This window comes from Hipposideros armiger, unplaced genomic scaffold (genome assembly GCF_001890085.2).
Source record: "Hipposideros armiger isolate ML-2016 unplaced genomic scaffold, ASM189008v1 scaffold_34, whole genome shotgun sequence".
In the NCBI taxonomy this organism is placed as follows: domain Eukaryota; kingdom Metazoa; phylum Chordata; class Mammalia; order Chiroptera; family Hipposideridae; genus Hipposideros; species Hipposideros armiger.
The window spans coordinates 95968-121118 of record NW_017731384.1 but is presented as its reverse complement, the minus strand read 5'-3'; the positions used below and the strand labels follow the sequence as shown (position 1 = coordinate 121118).

The following is a 25151-nucleotide window of genomic DNA, read 5'->3' as shown; positions in this document are numbered from 1 at the left end:
ACGGCCCGGCTCTGGCCACTGGGGCGCGTGTGCGTGCGGGGGGCCTTCTTCCCGGAGACTGCTTAGCTTTCCTCAGATTCCCAGAGTCTCTGACATAGTAACCCCTCCCCAACGCAAAACTGCCCTCTTGCAGTGTAGAGAGGAAGGCACGTTCTAGAATCTGCAACGGTGATTTAAACTGCAACACAGACGTGAATGGGTAATAAGCTCAGAGTCCCGATTTTCACTAGCTGCTGTCCCGAACCGGGAAGAGCAATCAGGTGAGTCTTGCTTTTAGGGAGCGCGTCTAGACGCCAGGCTGTTTGATTAAGCGCTACCTGTAGGCCCCAGGTGGGGCACCGGAAGGCAGTGAGACTGACACAACAGCAAGATCAGGTTTGAAATGCAAACCGCCGCCACTTGGCCCCAATTAGAGGCCAAACCTTTTATGTAAACAAGGAATAATTAGCTTTGGTAACAGAAGCGTAAACAGAATCATCATGCATTGATTCGCTAATTGCCTTTCGGTCCCATAACAATAGCCTGTAGGTCAGACAAACCCTGCTCACCTGAGGCACAGGTTAAGGGGGACTGCACTCTAAAATGGGGAGGTCCGGTCAGCTTCCCGCCCCCCCATTTCCCCACCACTACCCTCCCCCAAGGTCCCCTGGCTCTCAGATCCCTTTTTATTCTGGCTATAAATGCAGCTCTTCTAAAAGGAAGGAGGTCGGGCCTCAAGGGTTTGGGTGGCACAGCCCTGCTGGTGGCGAGAGGGTTCAAGTTGCTGTGAAAAAGGAGTGGTGACTCCCAGAGGCCAGCTGGGATCATTCAATTCCCGGACACTGTAGTTTTTCAGGGTTGCCCATCTTCAGCCCAGACCTCACCAGCCCCAAGGTCCCCTTCTTGGGAGCAGTTGTTCCTCTCACCCAGGGCCTTCATGTTCAAAGTCAAGTTGTGTGACCCCCATTCATTTGAAGTGCTGCCTGTTAGACTCCCAGGTTATAAGATGGCTGAGAAGTGACCCAGAGGCCCGCATGCTCTCTGGCCCCACCATGATCCGTGGGTATATCCAGCTTGCCGGAGCGTGGGGACCAGCAGATAGTTCTCACAGAAACACTTGGGAGCAGTGCAGTGCCACCAGCACCAAGCAGCTTCCTCAGCCCCAGAATTTTCTTTATGGGGGGATGGGAGGGGGTTCTAGGAGTGTCAATGCCCCCACCCCACCCCAAAACTAGATTTGCATAGCACTTAAATTGGTGAAATGTCACAACTCTCCATATCAAAGCCTGGGGCCACCCGCTGTAAGCAGAGGGGGGAGGAAGGCTGCAGCCTCCTAGCCTGCCCTGGATCTCAGGATCCTAGACCATCTCAAGGCTGCTCAGCACCCAGCAGCACTTGGGAAGGTGTGGCAGCCATGGTGACAGCGTGGGTCTGTCCAGAGAAGAACCTGACCCATTTTCGTGGCTGCCCTGGGTCATGACCAGTTTTGTCACCCTTCCCTGGAGTCCCTGGGCTCAGAGCTGGGGCACCCTGAGGTGGAAGAGTCACTGTGTCCTGATGCCTTCCCCCAACTCACCCCTCACCCACCTCCTACCCAGCCCAGGGACAGTACCTTTGTCAAGGACGGGCCCAAAGATGGCCAGGCTGTCATCTATGGTGGTGCAGTTCCAGCGGCGGCCCCGGAACTGGTGCTGGCACTCCTGGATGCCCAGCTTCACACCCTCGGCCACGCTGGGCATGATTTCGATGTAATTGCGGCAGAAGCGCAGTTGCTTGGGGACCAGGCCTGGGATGGAGCCGCAGAGCAGAGGCTGAGATCCCAGGGACGTGTACTGCTGGCCCAGGGCCAGGGACCTGCGGGCACACAGAGGGCAGTGGCACTGCAAGCACAAAGCACATGGCCCACCATGGGCATCGTTTCTTCCTCGTGAGCCCTCTGGGGTAGGCGGAGCAGCAGAGAGCCTGTGAGCCTGAACCCTGAGAAACGTGGCACCTGAATGCCGCCCTCAAAGACCAGAGCTCTGACCCAGGCAAAGTCAGCCCTCTGACGTGGGCATATCTGCTTGCAGGGGCATGGGGATCAGCAGAAACTTCTTGTGGGGACCCTTGGGGGACACTGCAATACATGAAAAGAACCCAGAACTGGAAATATGGTATTGGAGACCCTGGTCAAGCCCCTCCCAATCTCTGGGCCAATTTCCCTGATGGGCGTTGCAGGGATTGGTCTGGGCAACCTCCTGGGGAGTCTAGGTTTCTGGGTCCACATGAGACTTCCAATGACAAACCTAAAAAGAGGAGGGTGGAAGGCGATGACTTGACCCCAGCCCCATCTCAGAAAAAGCAGAGAAACAGGGAAGCCTCAGTCCCAGCAGGGAGCTTGCACATTCATGTGTGTGTGTGTGCGTGTGCATGCGCGTGTGCGTGCATACACACGCGCCACGCAGGCATGCGTCACCCATGGCAGTGCCCCTCAGTCTCTTTTCCAGGACACTGCCTGCCCAGCCCAGAGCCTCCCAGTGTCTCCCCAGGGAACTGGTAGCTTGCACCTGGTCCTCTGTCCTTTGTCCATCATGGCCTCCATGACCATCTCTGCAGCGCCCTAGAAGTTTCTAGAGTGCCATCTCTCCTCTCACCAGAGATTGGAGCTTGCCTTTGTTTAGCTCAGGAGGGAGAGGACCTCAGGTCATACTCACCCACCCACACAACACTATGTGACCTGCACCCTTCTGCTCCTCATTTTTCAATCAATATCCTGTCAACGTCTCAGGTTTTCTAAAGAGTCAACACAAGGAAAGGTCTTGCGGAGAGCTGGGAGAGGAGGAGAAGAGTTCAAAATACTAGAGCACCAAGGTGCTACTCTTCTACTCTCTACCCCTACCTAGGACAGTAACAGCAGGAATGACATCTTGTGGGAGAAGCTGAGAAAATGATCTGCGGGTCTCGGTCGGCTTCAAGGCCAATTGCAATTAGCCCTGTGATCAGACACAGTGTGAGTGGGAAGCAGGAACACAGCGGGGCCATCTCCTCTCCCTTTATACCTAGCGCTGACCAAGGCCTCGGTCGAGTCCCTCGCACAAAGGGATAGCAGATACCTTGGGAAGAGGGTCTAGAAGACCCAGGGCGGGGTGGGGAAGATCAGGAATAAACACACAAAAGCCTTCTGGACTAGACACAAGGACGAACCAAATGCCTGCCATTTAACAGCTCTTACTATGTGCTTGTGATGGACACCACGGAGGGGCACGCTGCCCATCCACCTGGGGCCGGCTCTGGGCTCCTCGGAGGGATGAGACGGGCCCTCATTTTCCCATTTGTTCATTTATTCTGGGGGCAGGGATTGGGGAACTAGGTCTAGGAGTTTGAATGGTAACGTTTATGAGACATTATCGCTCTTGAGCAGCAAGTCCTGTTAAAGAGAAGGGCAGCCTGCCGGCCTGACTTACCACTGAGAATGGCTATTCCTGAATTCCTTCGTGCCGGGCAGTGGGCTGTGTGCTTTCCTTGGCTGACTCTTGATAACAGTCCTGTCAGCCCCGTGTTCTGATGGCTTAGCCTTGCAGTTTGAATAACCAGCACGGACCACAGAGTTGCTAAGAAGCTGCTCGTTGGACCCCAGGCCATCTGACTCTTGTGCCCATGGGGAAAACCACTGTGCCACCATTCTGGGCAATGCCTGCCTGGGTCTTGTGATGTGAGGGTGGCTGCAAGCCTGGCCCATCTGCCCCCTGGGCCTCAGCACTGAGCCCTTGCCTAGGTGGGATGGAGAGGGTCGGCCCAGAGCCCTCTGATGAGCACATGGCACACAGCACTTGAGGTCACACAGCTCTGCAGGTCACCCTCTCCAGCCCTGCCCTATTTATAGTTATAAAAAGGTTTGTGCAATAATGATCATCAAAGCCCTAACGTTTATTGTGTGCTTGGGCTGGTTCTGAGTGCTCGCTGAATCCTCACAGCAGGTCTGTGAGGCAGGACCTTCTTTATCATTGTCACCATCCTATTTCCCAGATGAGGAACCTGAGGCCAAGGGAGCGAAGGGACCTGCCGATCTGTAAGACTGCAAAGTGTCCAAGTTGAGCCTCCCTCCCAGTTCAGGCTGCCTCTCCGCGGGCTCTTAACCACTGCCAGCTGCCCCAGCAGTCCTGCAATCACTGGGGAGGGCGACGGAGCCAGGATTCAGTGCCCATGGCTGCTCCGCAAAGCACCATCCTGGGATGGAGGCTCAGGAGAAAAGCCCCCCTGGGAAAAGTGCAGGCCTTTTCCACCCTCTCCTCTGATGTATAGGACCCGCAGCTCTATCTGGGGACAGCTGGAGAGGGGAACTGAGGTAGAAGACGCTGCCACCCCAGGGCCACACCTGTGTTTCTTCCTGAGTGTGACACCATGAGGGCCCCTTTAAAATAGCATGGTGGTAATTGCCTGCCCCCTTCCCATTCCCCGACCTGGCCCCTGACTGTCCCAGAACAGCATGGGGTGACCCTCCCCTTTGGCCAGAGTACTCCCCAGTCTCCCCATCAGTGCCTTCATCTTTGTTTGTCCCTAGAGGTGTGGACTGGCCCTCCAGGGTCCGTGCTCTCTGTTAGCCTGGCCTTCTGCCCCCACTGTACATTCTAACCTCAGCAGGCCTGTCCCATGATCACCTCTGGCACCAGGGGTGCTTGCCCCATATCACCGCCCATTTATTGGTCTGCATACCAGCCAAGCCAGATTCCCAAGGCTCCAGAGAGATGAAAGTGGGGCCCAAAGGGTACTCAGGGATCCTTCTCCTCCCGCTCCCCTAATTATTTTCCTCCCACCTCCTTATCTTTCTCACAACCTTTGCCCTGTACCTCTGTGGGTCTGAGTACCCTCAAGCTAAGTGGGAGGCTGAGCCCTGGACCAGAATCAGAACCTATGCGAGGAGCCCTAAGGGGGTGCAAGGCCCATTATACAGATGAGAAAGCAGCGGGCCCCAGAGAAAAGTGACTTGCCCAAGGTCATATAACCAGACCCACGGAGCCAGGTTAGCTGGCTGCCACTGCACAGGAGCGGGGCTGAGGCGTGGGGAAGCCCCTGCTGGCTCTGAATTTCCACTCAGGGAAGCTGCCCCTTGTCCCCATCCTATAAGGGGCTCCCTGCTCCCCAGTTCCACCAGTTCCCTTCCACAGGGTCGCAGGCAGCCTGCCCAGTACAACAGAACCCGGAGCCCTGGGCACTAGCTGGCATGGCTTGGTTGGCCACCAATGCCAGAGTTGCTTCCCAAACATCTCCCAGGAGGGAGATGCCACAGTCCCCTCCAGTCCCCTGAAGGTCACCAAACCCTTGCCAGCTGAGGCCTTCCTATGGTACAGTCGCAGCCTCTCCTCTGCAGTCACATTCAACACTAGCAATAATAACAGGAATCATTTATTTAGCACTTACGTGCCAGTCACTTTGCATATATTTCTCATAAAATCCTCACAACAGCTCTGTGAGGTGGGTGCTGTCATCCCATTTTCCAGATGAGAAAACAGGCACGGAGAAGTTTGGGTGACTTACAGAAGGAAGTGGCCTCGTCAGAATTCAGACCCTGGGTTTGACTCCAAGTGTGAGGTCCTCCAAGAATCACTCCCAGCCTCAGAGATAACAAGTTCATTTTCCTCCTCGCACCAAACCCTGTCTTCATCCTGCTGCCCAGGTACAACCAACTGTGCACCCAGGAGCCAGGCTACCCTGGTTCAAATCCAGCTCTGCCATTTCCTAGCTGCTGATCTCAAGCAATTTATTTCACCTCTCTGTGCCTCAGTTTCTTCATCTGTAAATTGGACATAATGGGAGGTATAAACGATGTAAGTGTCTGGCATATAGGAAGCCCTTAGTAAATGGTGGTCGTCATGGTTACCATGTATTTAGGGGCCATCCCCAGCAACTTGTCCCCTGCCCTGTCATCACTTTCATTCCTCCTGCCCTCCTATCCCTGACTTGATAGAACATCAGCATTTTCAGAGCCTTTTCCCATCCATCACTGGGAAGAATACCTTGGATCAGAGTGAAGCTCGCCCTCTGCCTGGCAGCTGGGTCCTAACCAGGGTGGCTGAGCAGACGTGTGATCCGGTTGAGTGTTAAAGGTGACCCAAAGGGCAAGGGCAAGGGCATAAGGACGTTTCCAGGGTGCTTCATTCAAGGGTTTCAGCTCAGACCTGGACATCCTGCCGGTAATTAGCAAGGGCCTCTGGGGATAAGGGTTTAGCTCCCGGGGCTGGTGTTAAGGCTAATGAGGCTGTGGCTGTGGGATTGATTTCTGCAGGATCGCTGCCCTCTCCCAAATGTGCCCTGCCACCCCTGACCCTGTACCTCCTACACACACTGCTCACGTCTGACATTCCACCACCAGAGGCGGGTGTTAATTTAACTCACAGCTCCTTGTCCCTACTACTGAGGTGTAAGATCCCTGGGGGAGGTCACACAGTGAGCCTCACTCTCCTCAATGCTTTGTACCCAAGCGTGAGTGGCTTTGATTAGATTTGTCCAGGCTGCTGAAGGACTTGCAGCCGGCTGTTTCACACCTCCATGCCTCTGCACAAGCTAAGCCCCCACCTGGAGCGCCTCTCCACCACCCAAGCCCCAGCAAACGTCTTACCTGCCCTTCAACCTCTGATTCCTGGGTCCCCTCCATTCTAAAGATGTTTGTGGGCTCCACACAGTAGTAACCTCTCCTCCCTCTGGATTTCGCCTCTACCTTATTCAAACCTTCTTATCTCCAAGTGCGGAACTGACTTGTTTCCAATTCCATCTGGCTGTCCTAGTGTAAGTTCCCTGAGGACAGAGGCTGTGTCTCCCTCCTGTTGCCCCTGACACCTCCCCCATCTCTCTCTCTCTCTCTCTCTCTCTCTCTCTCTCTCTCTCACACACACACACACATACACACACACACACACACACACACACACACGAGAGCACATTTGGTCTACCAAAAAGCCAGGCATGTGAGAGGTATTTGCTGATTCTCAAGAGAAGGAATGAAGGAACGAGTCCTTCCCCAAAAGGCCAGTCTGCTCACCCCCCATCTTGCATCCCCCCATCCCCACTCCCCAGGTCTCCAGGCATCCGGAGGTTCTGCCTACACACACAGGACAAGACTCCTCGGTTCCGCTGAGGAAGTTCCTACGTTTAGGACCTGAGACAATGGCTAGGCTCCCAAGGGAGGTAAGGACCTGCCTGGCACTAGCAGCTGGTGAGGGGGAGGATGGCGGGCACTGCCAGAGCTTCCCAGCTGGGCAGGGGCTATTTATACCCAGCTCCTGGCCCTGTCCTGACCAAGGGCCCTGCCACCCTCCCCCTGAAGACAGCTCATCTTCTACCCCAGCTACCCACCACCCAGCTGGGCTGAGGACAGACACAGGCAGCTGGGCAGATGGGCAGCAGCAGGTGCCAGCAAGCAACAGGCTGCTTGTGAGACCTCAGTGTTGACCTCTCAGGGCCAAATCCCCTGTCCAAACAGGTCGAACTGACAAATTATACACAGCCTCGGCAGACCCCCAACCCTCACCCAAGTTATTCACCTCTGCCCACACACCTTCTCTCCAGAGGGCTGAAGGCAGGTCTACATGGTGAGCACAGGGCAGAGATAAAACTTTTAACCAAAGACTTTCAGGTCAGCCTAGATGCTGAACTGACTTACGCACATAACATATGGTGAGAAACCAACAAATGTTCCACACAGGACGTCCTGTCCGGTGACACTGGCATTGCTGACCCAGATTCTGCCATCCACCCAGCAATGACCTGCCCCGCTGCCAGCTGGCTGTGGGCTAACTATGTGCTTTAAGGGGGTGCACACTGTGCTGTCCACCATGTTTCCCTCAAGGAACCATTCGGGTTGGAGTCCCACACCCAACCGGGTAGCCTCTCCTGCACCCAAACTTATCTATATTTTTTACCTTGGACTCTTCCAACATTATAGGATTTCTGAGATTGAAGGGGCCTCAGGAGTCTTCTAGTTTAGGATGTTTCTTATTTGTTAGCCATTTTTTCCAAATACACGATCTCCCTCCTCTCCTATACATAAAACAGATGAAAAGAGGGACCTGTTCCTCAAAAAAGCTAAACATAGAACTACCATATGACCCAGCAATTCCTCTCCTAGGCATAAACCCAAAAGAATTGAAAGCAGGGACTCAAACAGATACTTGGACACCAGTGTCCATGGCAGCATTATTCACAACAGCCTAAAGGTAGAAACCACCCAAGTGTCCATCAAGAGATGAATGAATAAGAAAGTGTGGGCTATCCAGACAATGGAATATTATTCAGCCATAAAAAGTGGTGAAGTTTTGACACATGCTACAACATGGATGCACCTCGAAAACATGCTAAGTAAAATAAGCCAGTCACAGAAGGGCAAATATTGTATGATTCCACTTATATGAGGTACCTAGAATAGGCAAATTCGTAGAGACAGAAGGCAAATTAGAGGTTGCCAGAGGCTGAGGAAGGTGAAGGGAAGTTACTTAATGAATATAATTTCTGTTTGGGATGATGAAACGTTCTAGAAACAGATAGTGGTGATGATTGCACAATATAGCAAATATACTTAATGCCACTGAATTGTCCATTTAAAAATGGTTAAATTGGGGGTGGGGGAGAGGTAGGGGCCTGGAGGCCCAACCCTCAACCTTACCCTTTCTTACCTCGTCTATAGCCCCTCTGCAGGATGCAATCTGAGAACCACTGGTCTCATCCCTTCCTTCTCTAGATGGGAAGACTGAGGTCCTGAGAGGGTTTGTCATTTTCCTGGGTCACATGGCCACATATGGGTGGGGTTTTGGGAGGTGGATCCAAGGACGCAGCCCCGGGAAAGGCTCCAGGGTTCCCTGTCTCATCCCTCCAGTCTCCATGAGCTCCATGGCCAAGCCTCCCCCAGTCATGTCTTTCTTGGTATCATGGTCCCTTCGCCTTCCCCTTCCCCATGGTGAGGCTAACTATCTGTACCAGCCACACACAGGGCACCTTAGGATTCCGACCCAAAGAACTGGTTAGTGTCTCTTAAAATGACTGACACAGGGGCTGGCAAGGAGGGAAGAAGGGAGATGGAAAGGGGAAGGAATCAGAAACCACCTCTTTTGTGGTCATCTGTCTCTATCCTCCAGAGTGACCATAGTGTTTCTGGAAACCTTACAATAGCCCAGTGACTGGTGCTCGATCTGCTGGCTCCTGGGCAGTACTGGACAGATGCCCCTCCTGCTCCTGGGTTCAGAGGGACCCCACCTTGGCTTGGGACAAGACGGAAACTTCTAAAGCAGGAAGGGAAGGCTTGGAAAAATGGGCAGGAAGTAAAGAGACAAGCACTGGCCTTGGAACTTGAGGATACTAGCTTTCCACTTAGATCAAGAGGCCACTCAGGGCTGACGGATGTCATGAGGGGAAGCCTCAGAAGTTCAGGGGCACATGTGTTCAGAAGGACAGGCCAGGGGTGGGGCCTGATGGACCTGATACACCCAACTCCTAGAACTTCCAAAGAGCTAAAACCCAGAATGTTGAGGCAATCACTGCTCCTGACACGGGAGGCCACAGGTCCTGACCTGGGGACATTCACCCTGGTGCCTCAGCAGAGAGCTTGTGACAAAGTGAGAGGAGGGACCTAAGTCAAGAGTCACAAGCTGCTGTCTTTCCCCACCCATCTACTGGTCCTCCCTGGAGCACACAGGCGACTCATGGGTGCTGAGCACAGCTCTATGCCCTCCCAACCCCGCCCTGCACCGCACCCTTCTCAATAGAGGACAAAGTTAGGGAGTTGCTTTTGAGTCCAAAGGAATTCACATGGTCCCATGGTCCACAGAACAGGCCTAGATATCCTTTAGATGCCTTTCATCAAAGAAGCAGGGCGGTCTCTCTAGACCTTTCCCCACCAGCCATTGGTTCATTCACTCAGCAGGGATGGATAGCCATCTGGCTGTCATATGTCTCCAGCTTGGCTAGGGAAAGGGTCCACACACTGTGCTGGGACCCAGGGTCCAGAGATGAGTCCATGAAGAAGCGACTGCAAGAGCTTCTGAGCCCAGCGGGGCCCAGGTCCTGCTGGACCTCCCATCTAGATTCAGTCCCAGCCATGCAGGCTGGGGCCCCACGAGAGCAATAACTATGTGGAGTAACTGGAGGTGCCTGCCCTTAGGAGAGTAGGTGAAAGTCTTTGGTAAACAAATTCATTCCCTGGCTATTCACTCAACACACATTTGAGTGATGACTGAATTGGGCAGAGTGCCAGGCCTGGGAACACGGAGATGAATTAAGCCACACCCACAGAGCACCCAGACCAGGAGGCATCTGACCAATGAGTACTTTTCCAGCATCTGCTAGGTCTGGGTGCCATGGGTACTAGGAATGAGTGACAGAGGGCCCAAAGGCCCTTGTCACTTACAACCCAAGTAACCACCATGCCAGAGAGCACACGGTAGGAGCAAGGGCATCCTGGATGGGAGAGGTGAGAGGGTCCCAGCCAGTGGTAATTAAGAAGGCACCACGGAGGGGCAGCCGGTGAAGGATGGCTAGGAGGGTGTTTGGGGCTCCCTCAGGAGGAGCTGGGGTGGCAGGGAACAGCCCCAGGTAAGAGATAGGAGAGGGAACAGCAGCCGGTCCTCCCCAGCTGGAGTCCAAGGACTTTACAAAGAGCAGAGAAGGGGGAAAGAGCCCTGAGTGCCAAGCTTTATTTCAGCAACCTGAGCAGCCATGGAAGGTTCCTGAGCTGAGTTTTGGAATATTAATCTGTTAGACAAAATCTAACTGCAAAATGGGGCCAGGCGATGTGCACTAGAGACCAAAGTCTGGGAAAGCGACAGGAGGCCAGTGTGACAGTTTAGGCTAAGGAGAGTCTCAGGCCTCGTTACATATTACAACCCCCAGGGGACAGGTTTTGCTGGTCTGGGGCGAGTCTATTGTATGGCTGGGGCTGAGCACCTCCCGTCTAGGTTAGCAGGGTCTGTGGCTGTGGGTTTCAGGACAGTGGCATTGGGAGCAGAGAGGAAGCGGTGAGTAACGACCGGCAGCTGTTTGGTCACATGGGAAACAAGATAAGGAGGAAAGGATGACCAAGATTTTGAGCCAGGATGACCAGGAAGATGGAGATGACATCAACCAAGAAAGGAAACTTAAGAGGCAAAGCAGGTTTGAAAACAAAGAGAAGGAAGTTTGTGGGACCAGTGAGACCTCCAGGCACCTCTGGCTGGAGGTGCAGAGCTGGAGCCCAAGAGGACAGTCACTCAGATTTGGGGATCTTCGTCCTGGAGCTAAGAGTAGAATGATACGTGAGGCCTCATCTTCCCCAGTGGGCACACGGGAAAGGGTGAGATAACCAGGAGCCTCATGATAGAGCACTGGATGCCATGAGCCAGGGGAGGGGCCCCATGGTGGCTTGAGGGCTCCCCTGGGAGGGAGGGCACCAGGATGGGGGCCAGGACCTCACACCCAAGAGCTAGAACTTCAGGCCAAGAGGTGGGGAGGGCTCTCCTGAAACCCTACAGGAGGCAGGTTGGTGGGGCCTGGCTCTGCCAACGTTGGCACCAAGCACCGAGGTCTGGCTTCTGTTTCCCAGCATTCTTGATCAGGTCCCAGGGAGGCATGTGGCCAACATACTTGGACAGAATGAGTCACCTCGCTCTTCCTTTTCTTGGTTCCTTCCCTCTTCCACTTTTGTCCCCACCCTCCTCCCTGCATCCCAAACCTTCAGTCCACAGCCCAGTCCTCCTGCGTCCTCGGGTGTGTGTGTGTGTGGGGGGGGGCGTCTTTGTGCACAAGGGTGGGACCTTCCAGCCTGAACTGTCTTCCCCCACCTGGGAGTGGCAAAGGCCACTCTCCCTTCTTGCCATGCGACCCAGGGTCTGGGCCTCTCCTTCAGGTTAGGACAGCTGAAATCTGGGTCTTTGGACTTAGGTCAGCCCTTTCTAGATCTGTCACCTGTAATGGGCGACCATGAGAGTGGCGGGAACAGGAAGGTGGAACGTTGGGGTTGAATGTGAGGAAAAGGGAGTTATTACAGGCCAGGGGGCCACAGAGCCATGAGTGAAAAAAAACCCCACACACCTGCCCAAAAAGGAAAGCCAAGTAAAAAGCCATTCCCTCCCACTGAGCAGCAGTCCCTGAGGACTGGCCAGGAGAGTGGCTGGGTGGGGGCTCGCATCTTCCTCTCTGCTCCTAAACTCTCCAGTATACCTCCCTAGCTCTGCCGGCCAAGTGGCTGTTCCTACGTTCTGTGAGTGGCTTTGACAACTCCCCTCTGGACCCCCCTGACCCCAGTTTTCAGGGCCAAGTGGGGCCCTCAGAGGAGGCAAATTAAGATCGGCCACCTGGAACCCTAGAAGGGCCACAGAGAAGGGTGCGGGTAGACTATCAAAGCCTGGGGGTTCATCAAAGACTGAGTTCCCAGCCGGGGAGAAAGGGGTGCAGGTGCTGGCCCTGCACTCCATCCCGGGTAGCCCTGTGGGATGTTTCTTTGGGGAGATGGGGGAAGAGAGAGGAGGGGAGAGGAGGGGAGGGGAAAAGGGGAGGGGAGGGCGGGGCAGAGCCTCAGCTGGAATGTTACAGCTTCTGTTCTCCAAAGCAGCTCCCAGAGCGCCTGGCCTGAGGCTCCCTGCTGATCTGATAAGATGTGACAAGGCAGCCTGAAAAATGTTGAAACCTGTAAAATGTTTAAACCTGTTTTTTGTTGTGTTGTGAGCATGAGGGTTTTCTTTTTTTCCTCTCTCAACCTCATAGGAAAGTGGAGTTGATCAGAGTGGAGCAGGGGAGGGTTCGGGAGAGAGGGATTGTCCCCTTCAGCCAAATGGGGAGGTGGGGTGCAGGACAGGATGGTCAGACCTAGGGAGGAGGAAAGGAGGGTGAGGACTGGGAGGAAGAAGAAGGGGGGTGGAGGGGGAATGAGGCCTGAGAAAGGGGCGGAGGAGGAGGGAATGGGAGGAGGGGGCTCTGCAGCTCCAGGGTGGGTGCTCCTCAGGGCTGCCTGCTCCCTCAGCACCCCAAGGACACAATGAGCTGTGGCTATCTTCTTTCAGGCAGGTACTAGCCAGCCTAGGAAGACACGGAAGGTGCCTGGGCCCAGGTGGGTATCAGAAGGAAAAGGGCCTAGACCTGGGGCCTCACTCTCAGATCCCCAAAGGGTCTCCTGAGAGGCACCAAGAGCACAGGTGGACAAGTGTTCACAAGTGACCATGAGGGGACATAGCCCTCAAGTGCACTTGCCGTGTTGAGCAAGTCGGAACTCACAGGTGAGCGCAAATGATCTCACCCTCGTTCAGTAGATCTTGCCTTTCGGAGCTGAAATCTGTGGTCCAGCCTCTACCTTCAGATACGTAAAGGATGGTTATGCTCTGTTTTACAGATGAGGCAACTGTGGCCCAAAGACGTTAAATGACTGGCTGGGTATCACAATGCTTCTGCCCACCGGTTTTGGGCAAGTCTCTCAAAGTTCCCCCCAAATGAGTCCAGTCTTTCCAAGTGAAAGATGCTGAGCATTCTAGAAACCATGGTGAGGCCAGCTGCGTCGGAGTGCTCACTGACTACAAGGTAGATGCTTAATAAAGACCTGTGGAGGAAAAGTCTCTGCCTGAGAAGCTTCTCCTGCTGGTCTCTTGCTGTTTGGAAGGGGTTTGTGGGGATGACGACATAAAAGTGCCCTAGAAAGGCTGTAGAAGCATTCTGTACATGGCCACACACATTGCTTAGTCTCTCACAGTATCCGGTCGTAGACTATCAAAGTTGGGTAGGACCTTGGCCATTATCCAGTCCAGTTCTCGGGGCAAACGAAAGCCCAGAGAAGCGATGTGACTTGCTTAGGTTTCCTCCAATGGTTGGAGGCAGCCCAGGCCTCTGACCCCCAGCCAGAACTGTCTCCCTTACAACCATGCAGCTGGCGTTTCATTCAGTACACATGTATTGTGTGCCTAGTGAGTGTAAAACAGAACCTCCACCCTCCTCAGATGCCCCGCCTCCGTGTAGGAGAGACATTCCCACAGGGGACCACTGTCAGTGGCAGAGTGTGAGAAATCCCATTTGGGGTGGAAACCATAAGGAACGGGAATGTTGAGGGAAGAGGGACCGAGAAAAGCAAGGAAGACATCTGTGATGTGACATTCGAGCGGGGCCTTGAAGCTGAGTTCAGCTTGATCATCTTTGACCCTGGAGCGCTGCTGTTTGTTTCTCCGCTTCCCACCCTACCAATTGGATTCTAATTTAAACGTTTCCTAAACCATGTCTGCATCTTTCTCTCATTTCAGTCTTAGAACCCTTCTCCCCTCCCCAGCTCCTCCAGCCCCTAAGTTCTGGAAGGCAGGGGTTAGTCTCCTATTTTACAGATGAGGAAACAAGGGCCTTCCAGGGCTTGGTTGCTTGTCCTGAGAAGCCAAATGTGCTGGTTTCCAGGCCAGGATTGTGCTAGGTTCCCACGCTGCTTTACCCTTCAAGCCCATCTTATCGGGTAAAAGATAAGACATAGCCCTGCTCCGCCGTCTTGTTCCCTTTGGACTCCTATTCACCCATCAAGGTCCAATTTTAAAATCCCCTCTTCTTGTGTCCAGTTTAAACTGCATTTCCCAGCTCTTACACATACCTCAGGGCTAACCTTAAACACAGTCAATTGAATTGTCCATCGACTCTCTGGTTGTCCACTAAACTTGAACTGTTTTGAGAGGCATGAATGATTTCATTCATTTTTGTATGCTGAGCGGGAGTGCCTGGTTTACCAATGGACATAGTACTCCCACGCCTCTTGCCACACTGAGCAGCTTCACCTGTTACCCCAGCCCCTTTCCCAGATCCCACAGGTGACCACCAGGACAAACTGAGGGCAGGCCATGGCTCTACTAGTGATCTGGGCCTTACTACACAGCTGCTGGCTTCACAGTCTAGAAATCCTTTGACTCTTTGGAAGAAGCTCAGGAGGGAACATGGAAAGGAGGACTGCTCGGCTGGGAGTTCACTGTCTAACACACACACTCCCTGGTGTGTGTCTTCACTCAACACACATTTAGGGTAGGCCAGGCCTTGTGCTGAGTGCTGGGAGCATAGAGATGTGCATGGGGCACCCCTACTCTTGCAAGAACATCCAACTCAGCCCGGAGGAGGTAGCCCATCCTCCTCCCCTACTGGAGCCCAGATGTCCATCCACCCAGCCTCATCCCCACACAGCACTGACCGCTAGCCCTGGTGAGGGCTGGGGTCCTGAGGACTTCATCTACCCAGACCATCCCACCCACTCCCTTACATCACACCCTTCCTCGGACCAAGGACATGTATTTACCAGCTGCCGCTAGGGCCGGGAACGCAGCCTGTCGCATTACGGTGCTCAGATCACTTGGGGTGGTTTTGAAATCTACAGATACCTATGTTCCAAAGTCAGCCCCGCTGAATCAGACTCTGGAGAGGAGTCCAGGAAACTGGATCGTTAAAAACCGACTCCCAAAGTGTGACAGTAGCACAGGATGAAACGATGCAATACAAAGTACCAAGCATCCCTTAGGAAGGTCTCTGGCCGAAGATGTTTAACCTGAATCTCACCAAGATTTTAGAAGTAACGTTCAGTTGTAGGAAAACAGGAGGGATAGAAGAACAACCCAATGACACTATGAGGGAGCAACCAGACAAATTCAGAACGTGGCACAGCCTACAAGGCTACAGGCTTGAACGCTCCAAAAGATCAGTGTCGTTTTTTTAAAGTGTGTGTGTGTGTGTGTGTGTGTGTGTGCTGGGGAGGGGTGGGGTGTTTTAGATTAAAATAAACTTGAGCTATAACAATAAAAAAATTGGAACCTAGTTTGAAACTCCTAGCCATGAAGGCATTTTGAGGATAGTTGGGGGAGGGGAATCTTAATCATTGGGAATCGTTAATAATTTTGTTAAGTGTGACAATAGAATGCAGTCATGGGGGTCATCCTTATATTTTGGAAATGCAGGGGTGAAGGGTCACGATGGCTATAACTTAGAAACGGTTCAGTGAAAACAAGACTCTGTGTGTGTGTGTGTGTGTGTGTGTGTGTGTGTGTGTGTGTGTGTGTGAGGAATGGGGAGGGGAGAGAGGAAAGGAGGAGTAACTATGGCAAAATGTTAAAACAATTGAACTAGGCGAAGGGTGTATGCGTAGTCGTGCTATTCTGTTTTTCCGAATGACCATTTTCATAATGAAACTTTAAAGGAACACTAACAACCCAAACTCCAACCAACTCTTGAGGACTTCTTGGTGGAACCCGCTCGGGACTTGAACCCTGGGCTTGCCAGCAGGAGCGAGGGGTGCGGGCCGAGTCTCTGGGCCGGTGGGGGGGGGGGAAGGGCGGCGACGGGCAGGGTGGAGGCGCGGCGCGCAGCGCCATGCTCAGGGCAACGTCCGCTCGCTGCCTTCCCAGGTGGGTATTTCCCCGCATTCCCGGGAGCGCTTCCTCGAGCCTCGTCCCCCGACTCCCCCCACTGCGCTGAGCACGCGCAAGTGAAAGCAGCCCTGCCCGGCACCTGGACTTCCCCGGATCGGCTTAGGGAGGCTCCCCGCAAGTTCAAAGCGCTGGCTGCCCCTCCCTGCCCGCCCCCTCCCCATCCGCAGGCGAGAGAGCCAGAGCGAGCCTCAACATCTTCCTTTGCGCCCCCCACCCCCCCAAATTCATCAGGCCTGGAGTGCTGCCTGCCGCCAGTTCCTCTGCAGGGTCGTTCCAGTCACTCACTCTGTCCTTTCTTCTCAAGGGCTCATTACCACAGGCGCCTGGGTTTTGCAAGCATTTACTCAGCACCTATTAGGAGTTGTATTCTGGGTCCATGCAGGACCTCATTAAATGTTACAGCATCAGAAGGGTAGGTCACTGGTTCTCAACCCTGGCTGCACGCCAAATGCACCCCCCTCCCCCAGGGCGCCTTAAAACTACTGATGCCTGGGCCCCCACTCCAAGAGATATGGATTTAATTGGTCCTGGTGCCCCCTCCTCTCTGTGGTATCCTCCTTTCACCATTTTAGGAGGAGGCAAGGTGGAGGAGCACTGTCCTGGGTGCAGACAAAGCTCAGACCCTGCCTCTGGTCACATGGGGGTGGGAGGTGGGGGCACAACGGGCCTCCTCAGCCCTCTGCCATCTATCCCCAGGGGGCCCCACCTCCTTTTGTTTGAAGCACCATCCATGCTTTCCAACCAAGGTTTTGTCCATTCCTCTCCTGAAGTAGCGCCCCCTTCACTGTCTCTCTCCTGACCTCTCAACAAGTCTCCATCTTTACAGCAATGGAAGCAAAACGTTTTTGATCCAGCTGCACATCAGTAAAGTGTTTGGGCATGTCCCTACATTTACATACACTTAGGTCTAAATCACACGCTAGCCAGCCACCGTGCTCATGTTTCATGTGCGTTACAAGACACACGCTAACATGTATTGGAAAGGACAAGATACAATGTCTATTTCAAAAGAAACCATTTCCTCCGACAGCCTAATGCTTTATCTGGTGACTCGCTGCCCAAGCTGTCAACCTTCGTGTCATCTGGTGTTTCTGCCCTTCCTTTCCTTCTTCCTGATTTCCAGCTCCCTTTTCTTAGCCTTGCAGTGGGGCATACCCGTTTGGGAGTAAGCGGTAATTCTCTCTGCGGAGATGCAGGTTGCCAACAAACACTTTTGGAGCACAAGGTACCAAGGCCTTTCTCCAGCTGGGGTTCCACATCTTTCTCGGTTCTTGCCCACAACTGCTGCTTTTTTTTTTTTGTCTAGGACTTTGAATTCCTCACTCATCTCTCATGGGAAATGCTTTTTCTCTACAAATCCATGACGGAGCCCTCCTGTCCACTCACCTCCTCTCAGTCTGTCTTCACTTCCTGCTCCCTCCCCTTGCCTCACTGCATACAACACCCTGTCATCCCACCAGACCAGGCTGGTCCTCACACCAGTGCAGGGCCCAGGGAATTTCTACACTTTTAGTCCTGTGTTCTAGTCACATCCATCACCAAAGTAGAAAGGTATTTCTTCCAGGGAAACATACTTTGGACACAAAAGATAACGTCATGCATGCACACACAAATAGTAAACATTTAAAGTAAAAAAAAAAATTAATTACCAATTTATCTACAAATAGGACATGTGTTCAACATGAGGGACAAAATATCAAAGCAGATTAGTTCCTGTTAAGGTTCCCTCAGGAACCACCCTGGCCTAAGAGGAGGCCAGAGTCGCCACAGACAAGAGGAGGTGCCCACAAAACACTGGGAGATGAGGTAATGGGGACAGTCAGAGCTATAAATGAAATAAAGGGAGACGCTTTTACAGGTACATACCCAGTGGTGAATAATATAATGTGGGATGTGTTTATTTGGGTAGAGAGTGGTTAATAAGGTCATGAGGAAATGATTTACTGAACTCTGCTGTAAGTAAGGTCGTGAGGGAACCAATTTACTGGGACACTCAAAATGGTTATTATTAATAATAATAGCTAACATTTATTGAGCCCTGGCTACTGCCAGGAGCCATGGAAAGCATTTTACATAGAATATATCTTTTAATTTGCCAAAGAACCCTATGAGGTTATTATTATTACTACCTGACAGGTGATGACACAGGTTCAGAGAGGCTAAATAACTTGTCTGGAGTCACACAGCTAGGAAACGGTGGTGCTGAGATGGCAAAGCATTGAGGGGAGGCATTTATTAGGACAAGGTCTGTAGGGAGCCTGTTGACAGAGGGCTGGAGGAGGAGGGGAAGGAAATACTCAGGTCTGTCCTGCTTCTCAGCCTGCTCTCTGGATTTACTGCCCTGTAAATTCAACACTCGGGCTCCTGCCCATTGATCTTTTTTCTTTTGAATGTTGTCATGGGTCTTCTACACTTGAGGTTTAATTCACTGTATCTCCGACAAGGCCAGACCCATGCTGAAGGCATCCCCACAGGGGAGCAGACCTCTGTCTGAGGGCTGGAGAGATTTGTGTGTGAAACACTTCACATGGTTTCAGGACCTCTTCCAAGAAGACAAACCCAACACATGTTGACAAACATGGGCATGGAGTTCCCAAGAAAGGTCAGGGTAAACGACATACGTTCCCGCAACTTCCAGTTCACAAAGCATTTCCCCACACAGCTTCTCAGCCCATCCTCTCAACAGCCCTAAGAGGTAGATATTGTCTCTACCAATGAGAATACTAAGGCTCAGACAGAAGACCATAAGCCAGGAAGTGGGGGTGGGGTTTGACCCCCTGCTCCCGGTCTGTCTGACCCAAATCCCCACCGTTGCTATTTTGCTGTTTGTCTAGATCCCACCCTCCGGTGATAACGGGTTCATTCGGGCAGAATGCATTTATTCCACACCCACTGTGCGCTGTGCACTGAACGGGCATGAGAAGGGATAACCAAGACAGCATCACAGCCCTCCATCTGGACGAGGGTACAATCTGATGAGTAGGCCACATGCACAGGAACCGAGGACGTGAGCAAGGAGACCAGCCAGCTCGCCAACTGTCCTGGTAGAGACAGGGAGGCCAAGTCAAGGAGGACATAGGGTGGGAGGGCAGACAGGTACTCCACAAGGCCTCAACTGGGGGTGTGGGCTCGGAGGTGGATGTCTGTGCCCTGAGAGAAAAGGAGGAGGAAGGGCACTTCTAGGACATCGATATGACACAAAACACCGAACTTCAAGGAGCAAAGAGAGAAGGGGGCCAGAGCCTGAGGTCCCAGGTGATGGGTTTAGATTCCGAAGGCAGTGAAGTGGGGACTGACAGAAGCCCAGGCCCTACACAGGGCTGGCCCCCTAGAAGGGAGCCTGACAGAGACGGAAGAAATATTGGGGTCATCTGGTCCAAAACAAAAGCCCGTGGGAAGCGGTAGGACCCAGTGTTCACACCCGCTGGCTCTGTCCATGGCCCCACTTTGGGAGTTTGGTTAGGATTCTGTGGGGCCAAGGAGTTACTGAACTCAGTGCGCTGCGAGAAGGGGTTCTGCCATGTCTTTATGGAATTCAGATTCTCTATGGAACTCACAGAACACACTGCACCACTGTGGAGAGGATAAAAATCTAAAATTCAGCACCTTTCTCACGCTAATCAAGCTTTTGATAGAGCCATCGTTGATAAATTCCAGGGACTTCTGTCCTCTTTCCAGGCTAGAAAGATCTCAGCGCCCTTCTCTTGCTCTTTCTGCCAGATTCACCGGTTGCCTCCACACAGGAGTGCCTTTGCCTTGTGACCCCTGATGGGAAAGCTTACCTGCTTACCGGCTTACCTCACCTCTGCTCCCCTTAGACTCTTGGGCCTGTTCTCAGGTGCTGAGGGAGTAGCTATTCCCTGCCTAGAATGAAGCCCCCCAACCGTCTCTGCTCCAAGATTAACAGTCTCCATATGTGCATCTCAAACCTCCTGCATTCGCATCAACACATTTAGCCCCTCTCCCAAGGCCCCCACATCTCACTTCTGTTGTGTGGCCAGACAAGGGATGGTGCTAGAATGAAGCCCTGGCCAGTATGGAAAGAAGAGAAGAGTGGGTCCTGTGACTTCTGGGGTTCTCCTCCTAAGCGGGGAAGAATAGAGTCAGTCTATGGGGTGTGAGAAGGGCAGAAGGCCCATGGGGGTCAGGGATGGCCCCCCAGTCCTGAGGCCTCTTTATAACCATCCTTAATCCGTGCTTGCGAGCACTCAGGAATTCTTGCACCTGGATAACCAGCAGAGGTAAAAGTGACCACAGGTGTCCTGCCCGCAAACATTCCCGGGCACACACAGGGCCTTGGGCAAGGTCCTGGGGGTGGTGACACCACGCTTAACTCAGGGTCTCTCAGCCCGTTCTGCAGCACTGCGGACTCAGGGGTGACTTTCCTACCGTATATGTCAAAGTGAGCCCTGCCTCAGTATCTATCTTATTGGATCATCCAGGAAAGTAGACAACCCCTAGGCCTCTCAAATAACTCATTCTCACTTGCGTACACACACACACACAAACACTCTCTCTCTCTCTCTCTCTCTCTCTCTCTCTCTCTCTCTCTCTCTCTCTCTCTCTCATGCCCATACGTGCACATAAAACCCAATCATGCAGTGCCATGGAGTTCCAGCTTCTTGGGAAGGAGAGAGAATCAAAACCAGAAAACCCATAAACTGATCAGGTTCTCAGTGGGGTAATTACAGGTGAAAAGAAGTAGAGGAGCTGCCCAACCCCTGAGTAATAAGCATCATTAACACTTACGAGGCTGGGGCTGGCTGACCTGGCTAACCTGAGTCCTGGTCCCATGGCTACCATCTACTGTCATGTTCCTTTGAGAGGACTCAGCTTCCCAATCAGAAAAATGGAAACATCGCCTGCTTCAAAGGGGCTGGAGGAGTCACTGAAATAATGTAGGTAAAGCTCTTACCACAGTCTTGGCAGGGCATATGGTGGTTGCTATTGTAATGCTAACACAGGCCAATGCCGTCTCCGTGCCAGGCACTGTTTCAGGTGCTTTACACGTAAGAACTCCTTTAATGCTCCCAACAATCCTGTGAGGAAGATACTGTTATCATCGCCCCCGTTTGGACAGGGAAATTAAAGTGCAGAGATTAAGTAATTTGCCTGAGGTTACCCAGATAGTTAGAGACACATCCAGCCTGGCCCCACAGCCCGCAGGCGTAACCACAGTGCTCTACCATTCCTCGGGAAGGAGTCAGAGGAGAGGTCCATCACTCAGCAGCTGGGGACCAAGCACCCACTTGTGGCAATACTGAGAGGTGAGTGTGGCATGGTCCCTGCCCTGCAGGGGCTCCCAGTCTCACAGGGAGACAAATGCCTAAAAAGAAAATTACAAGAGGCCTAATGTGGAAATACCGTAGAGAGTCTGACACTGGAGTCCCCAGGGTACAAAGGCCAGCTGGGCCAGGTTTCTGACTGCCTCCCAGGAGAGGAGATTCAGCTGGATGACTGACTGGCTGGTTGCTCTAGTCATTCATTCATTCATTCACTCATTCATTCATTCATTCTTTCTTTCATTCATGCATTCAACTCAAGCCGCTCTGCAATGGATGCTGTGGATTGAACTAGTTCACATAGGATGATTTTTAAAAGTCAGAAAAATCACAGCCAGATTGCTGGGGAAAATAAGACCACAAGGACAAATGGACATATGAGAAGGGCAGGAGAATCTTCTAGATCACATTTCCCAAATGGGTAATAGTTGTTACTTAGGGAGGGGGGACAGGCTCCGAGGTTAAATACTTTTGAAAACAGATTAAACCAATGAAAACAAGGGTCATCCCTGCAGGGCCTCTCTGTGTTGCTAAGATGCTAATAAGATGCTAATATGCTAATGAGCACAATTAACACTAAGAGGCTGGAAGTAGCAGGTGGCACTTCCCAAATTTATTTGACCCTACAAGCCCTTCTCAGCAGGATTATGTGGGATTGGTGTAAGAAGCACATTTTGTGATGTCCTGCTCTGGCCCGAAATGTGTACAGCACTGCTGGGAGAGAGGGTAGAAGCGAGGCTGGAAGAGTACCAGGAAGGTGGCAACTCTGAGCTGGATTTGGAAAAATCCTGGGAATGTCATGGGCAGGTGGAGGAGTGATAGGAAAGAAAAAGGTTTTCCATAGGGAAATCTATCTTTATAATGGAGGCCCAAAGAAGTGTTTTGCTCCAGGGCAGGAAGAGCCCAGCCAAGAGTATAGAGACCCCAGCGGGAGATGGCTGCCACATCCGGTTTCTGATGTGTGCTGAGGAGCTCAGGGCTTTTCTTCCAGAAGGAAGAAGCCCGGTATTTGGATAAAGATTTAAGGTAAGGATTTACCTGCCGATCTCTCCTGAAGTGGCATCTGAGAGATGTTATTGCTCTAACTCAGGCAAGGTGGCCCGTTGGGACAAAGGGCAGGGAGAGGGCCATTAGGGATCTGGTGGGATGGGCTCTCCCAGAAGGAGTGGCATTATTTCTGGATAGTGGGCAGGACAGGATGTTCACAGCCCATGAGGATGCATTTGAGGAGCAGAAAAGGAAGAGACAGTGAAGGTGGAGTGGTGAGGCAGGGAAGAGATGTCTGGAGCTCTATTAGCTAATTTTCCTGTCACCAAGTGGCCAGTGATGCCCTCTGGCCCTTAGGCAGACAACATGAGGAGCCTGAGGGACTAGAAGCTAAAGTGGGGAAGGGTTTCCACCAGACACAGACCATATGTTCTGTCAAACAAATGCACGCGTCGACATGAATACCAGGGTCCTCACCCTGCCTTTGCTGCTTGCAGCTCTGGGACCTTAAACCAGTCCCATCTCTGCCAACAAAGACCATGAAAACATAGAGCAAAGATGAAAGGGCAAATAGGCACAGCCTCTTTGGGAAACAGGTGGGCACCAACTTGCAAAACAGAACATTGGCATATCCTACAACCCAAAGTTCCACTCCTGGTAGGTACTGCTCTCCCTCATGGGCACCTCGAGACACTTGTCCACTGACAGGAGACGGAATAGACAAACTGTGGTACATTCAGAGGACGGACTATTGTACAGCTGTGAGAGTGAACGAACTCCAGTGACATCCGATAACATTGTCTGAAATTTAGAAACTTAATACAGCGGGAGAAAAGCAAATTATACAAGACTGCGCATAGTATAACACCATTTTTTATAATGCTTAAAAATAAGCAAAATGAGATATGTAGATATGTGTTGTTTAGACATTCTGAGCTGGGGAAATGAAAATAATGGTATAAATATGGAAAATTCAGGATGTGGTCTGAATGGAGGAGGGAGACTGGGGATGGGATGGCGAGGAGCTCACAGATAGATGTGATGGCCTTGATCATGTTCTAGTTCTTCAGAGGTGTGGCAAAGCCCAGGTTTTCATCTTGTTATAATGTCCTCTTATGATGGGGCCTGTTTTCTCTCTTGTGCATGTCAAGTATCACATAATAAAAAAATATTTGCTAGCAGTTTGCAATAAAAAATATTTATAAGAACAAAAGGCATTACATGGCCTGTCTGCCTCAGTCCCTCATGTTCCTTCCTATGGTTTTGCAGGCCCCTCACCTGAAGTTGGAAGCTCACAGTAGCTGCCGTCCCTGGGTCAGCTGGCACCCCACCCAGGTCTCCTGCACTTACTCACTGTGCTTAGCAGGGCTGAAATGGCCGAGGTCTATCATGTTAACTAGGGCCATATTAATCCTACACCGACCAGTTCTCTCATGTAACCCCAGTAAAAACTCCAACAGCCACCACGTTTGACTTCTCTTCCCTTCCAGAGAACTGGAGGCCCTTGTGAGTATTTTGGGTGAATAGGACACCAGGACACAAGGTCAGGCCAAAGTGCACATGGTCTTGGGTCCACTGAGTCACAGACATGCCCATCACTCACTTCTTCCTTCACTCAGGTTAATTAGATGGGACGAACCAAGATAAAGTGTGTGGCTTTCCCGGAGTGTGGTCTTTTCTGTTTGGGAAGGAATTCAGATCTTTCTGTTCCAAAGAAGCCTAGCCTGGGATAGAATGCTTTTATAACCCTTGATACTATGGGATGACCTTCAGAAATCCTTAATTCATTCAGGTCTTATTCACCTTTAACGCAGTTCCTATGTATGATTTCATTTCATCCTCACAACTTCCCTGAGATTAGAATTGTTATCCCCATTTTACAGATGAACACGTTGATATTTTAAAGAAATTACCCAACGTCCCATAGCTATAAAGTAGCACATCTGAGATTTACACCAAGGCCTGTGTAGACCCAGAGCCTACACTCTTTCTGGAACACCAGGCTGCCTGCCAGCACAGAAGCTGAATGCTCAGAGCTGGACCCCCTGGGGAATCACAGAGCGAGGGAAAGTGCTGTCTCAAAGAGTGGGAACCAGCTGAGCCTGGACATGAGCTTGCTGGAGAAGGAGCCTCGTGCATTGGCCAACGAGCCAGGAAACCAACTGGGCTCCTGCAATATTCAGGAGGACATGTGAGCCTCGCTAGGGATACAAAGACATACCAAGCACAATCCTGCCCTCAAGGGGCTGACTCTTTAGTTGGGAAGACAAGACAGATGCACAGGAGGAGGTAACTGATGACAAGAGACAGTAGGTCTTCCCGGGAGGACCTCATGGAGGCAATAGGAATCCAGTCGGGGTTGTTCGACTGAGCCCGTGGCTGGTAGGTGACTCTCAACAGTGTCCCTTCATCCTGCGACCCATCTTAGAAGACACACTGTGCGCCCTGTGCTATGCTTGGTGATGTAGGTACAAAGATGATGGAGACCTGGTCCTGCCCACAGAGGGCTCACAGCCTAGTCAATGAAACAGATAAGGCC

The 25151-nt window shown here is 52.1% G+C and overlaps 1 protein-coding gene across 3 annotated transcripts in view; it reads right to left on the bottom strand.

Moving 5' to 3' along the window:
- Positions 1-25151, bottom strand: part of WNT3 (Wnt family member 3) — a 48857-nt gene that overhangs the window by 9712 nt on the left and 13994 nt on the right. For 2 of the 3 annotated variants that reach the window (XM_019637634.1, XM_019637633.1), the window contains exon 2: positions 1592-1833. In XM_019637634.1, coding sequence (XP_019493179.1) covers positions 1592-1833 — 242 coding nt within the window. Of the gene's footprint in view, positions 1-1591; positions 1834-6574; positions 6593-25151 lie in introns of those variants that run through there. The other variant, XM_019637635.1, reaches the window with a different exon arrangement.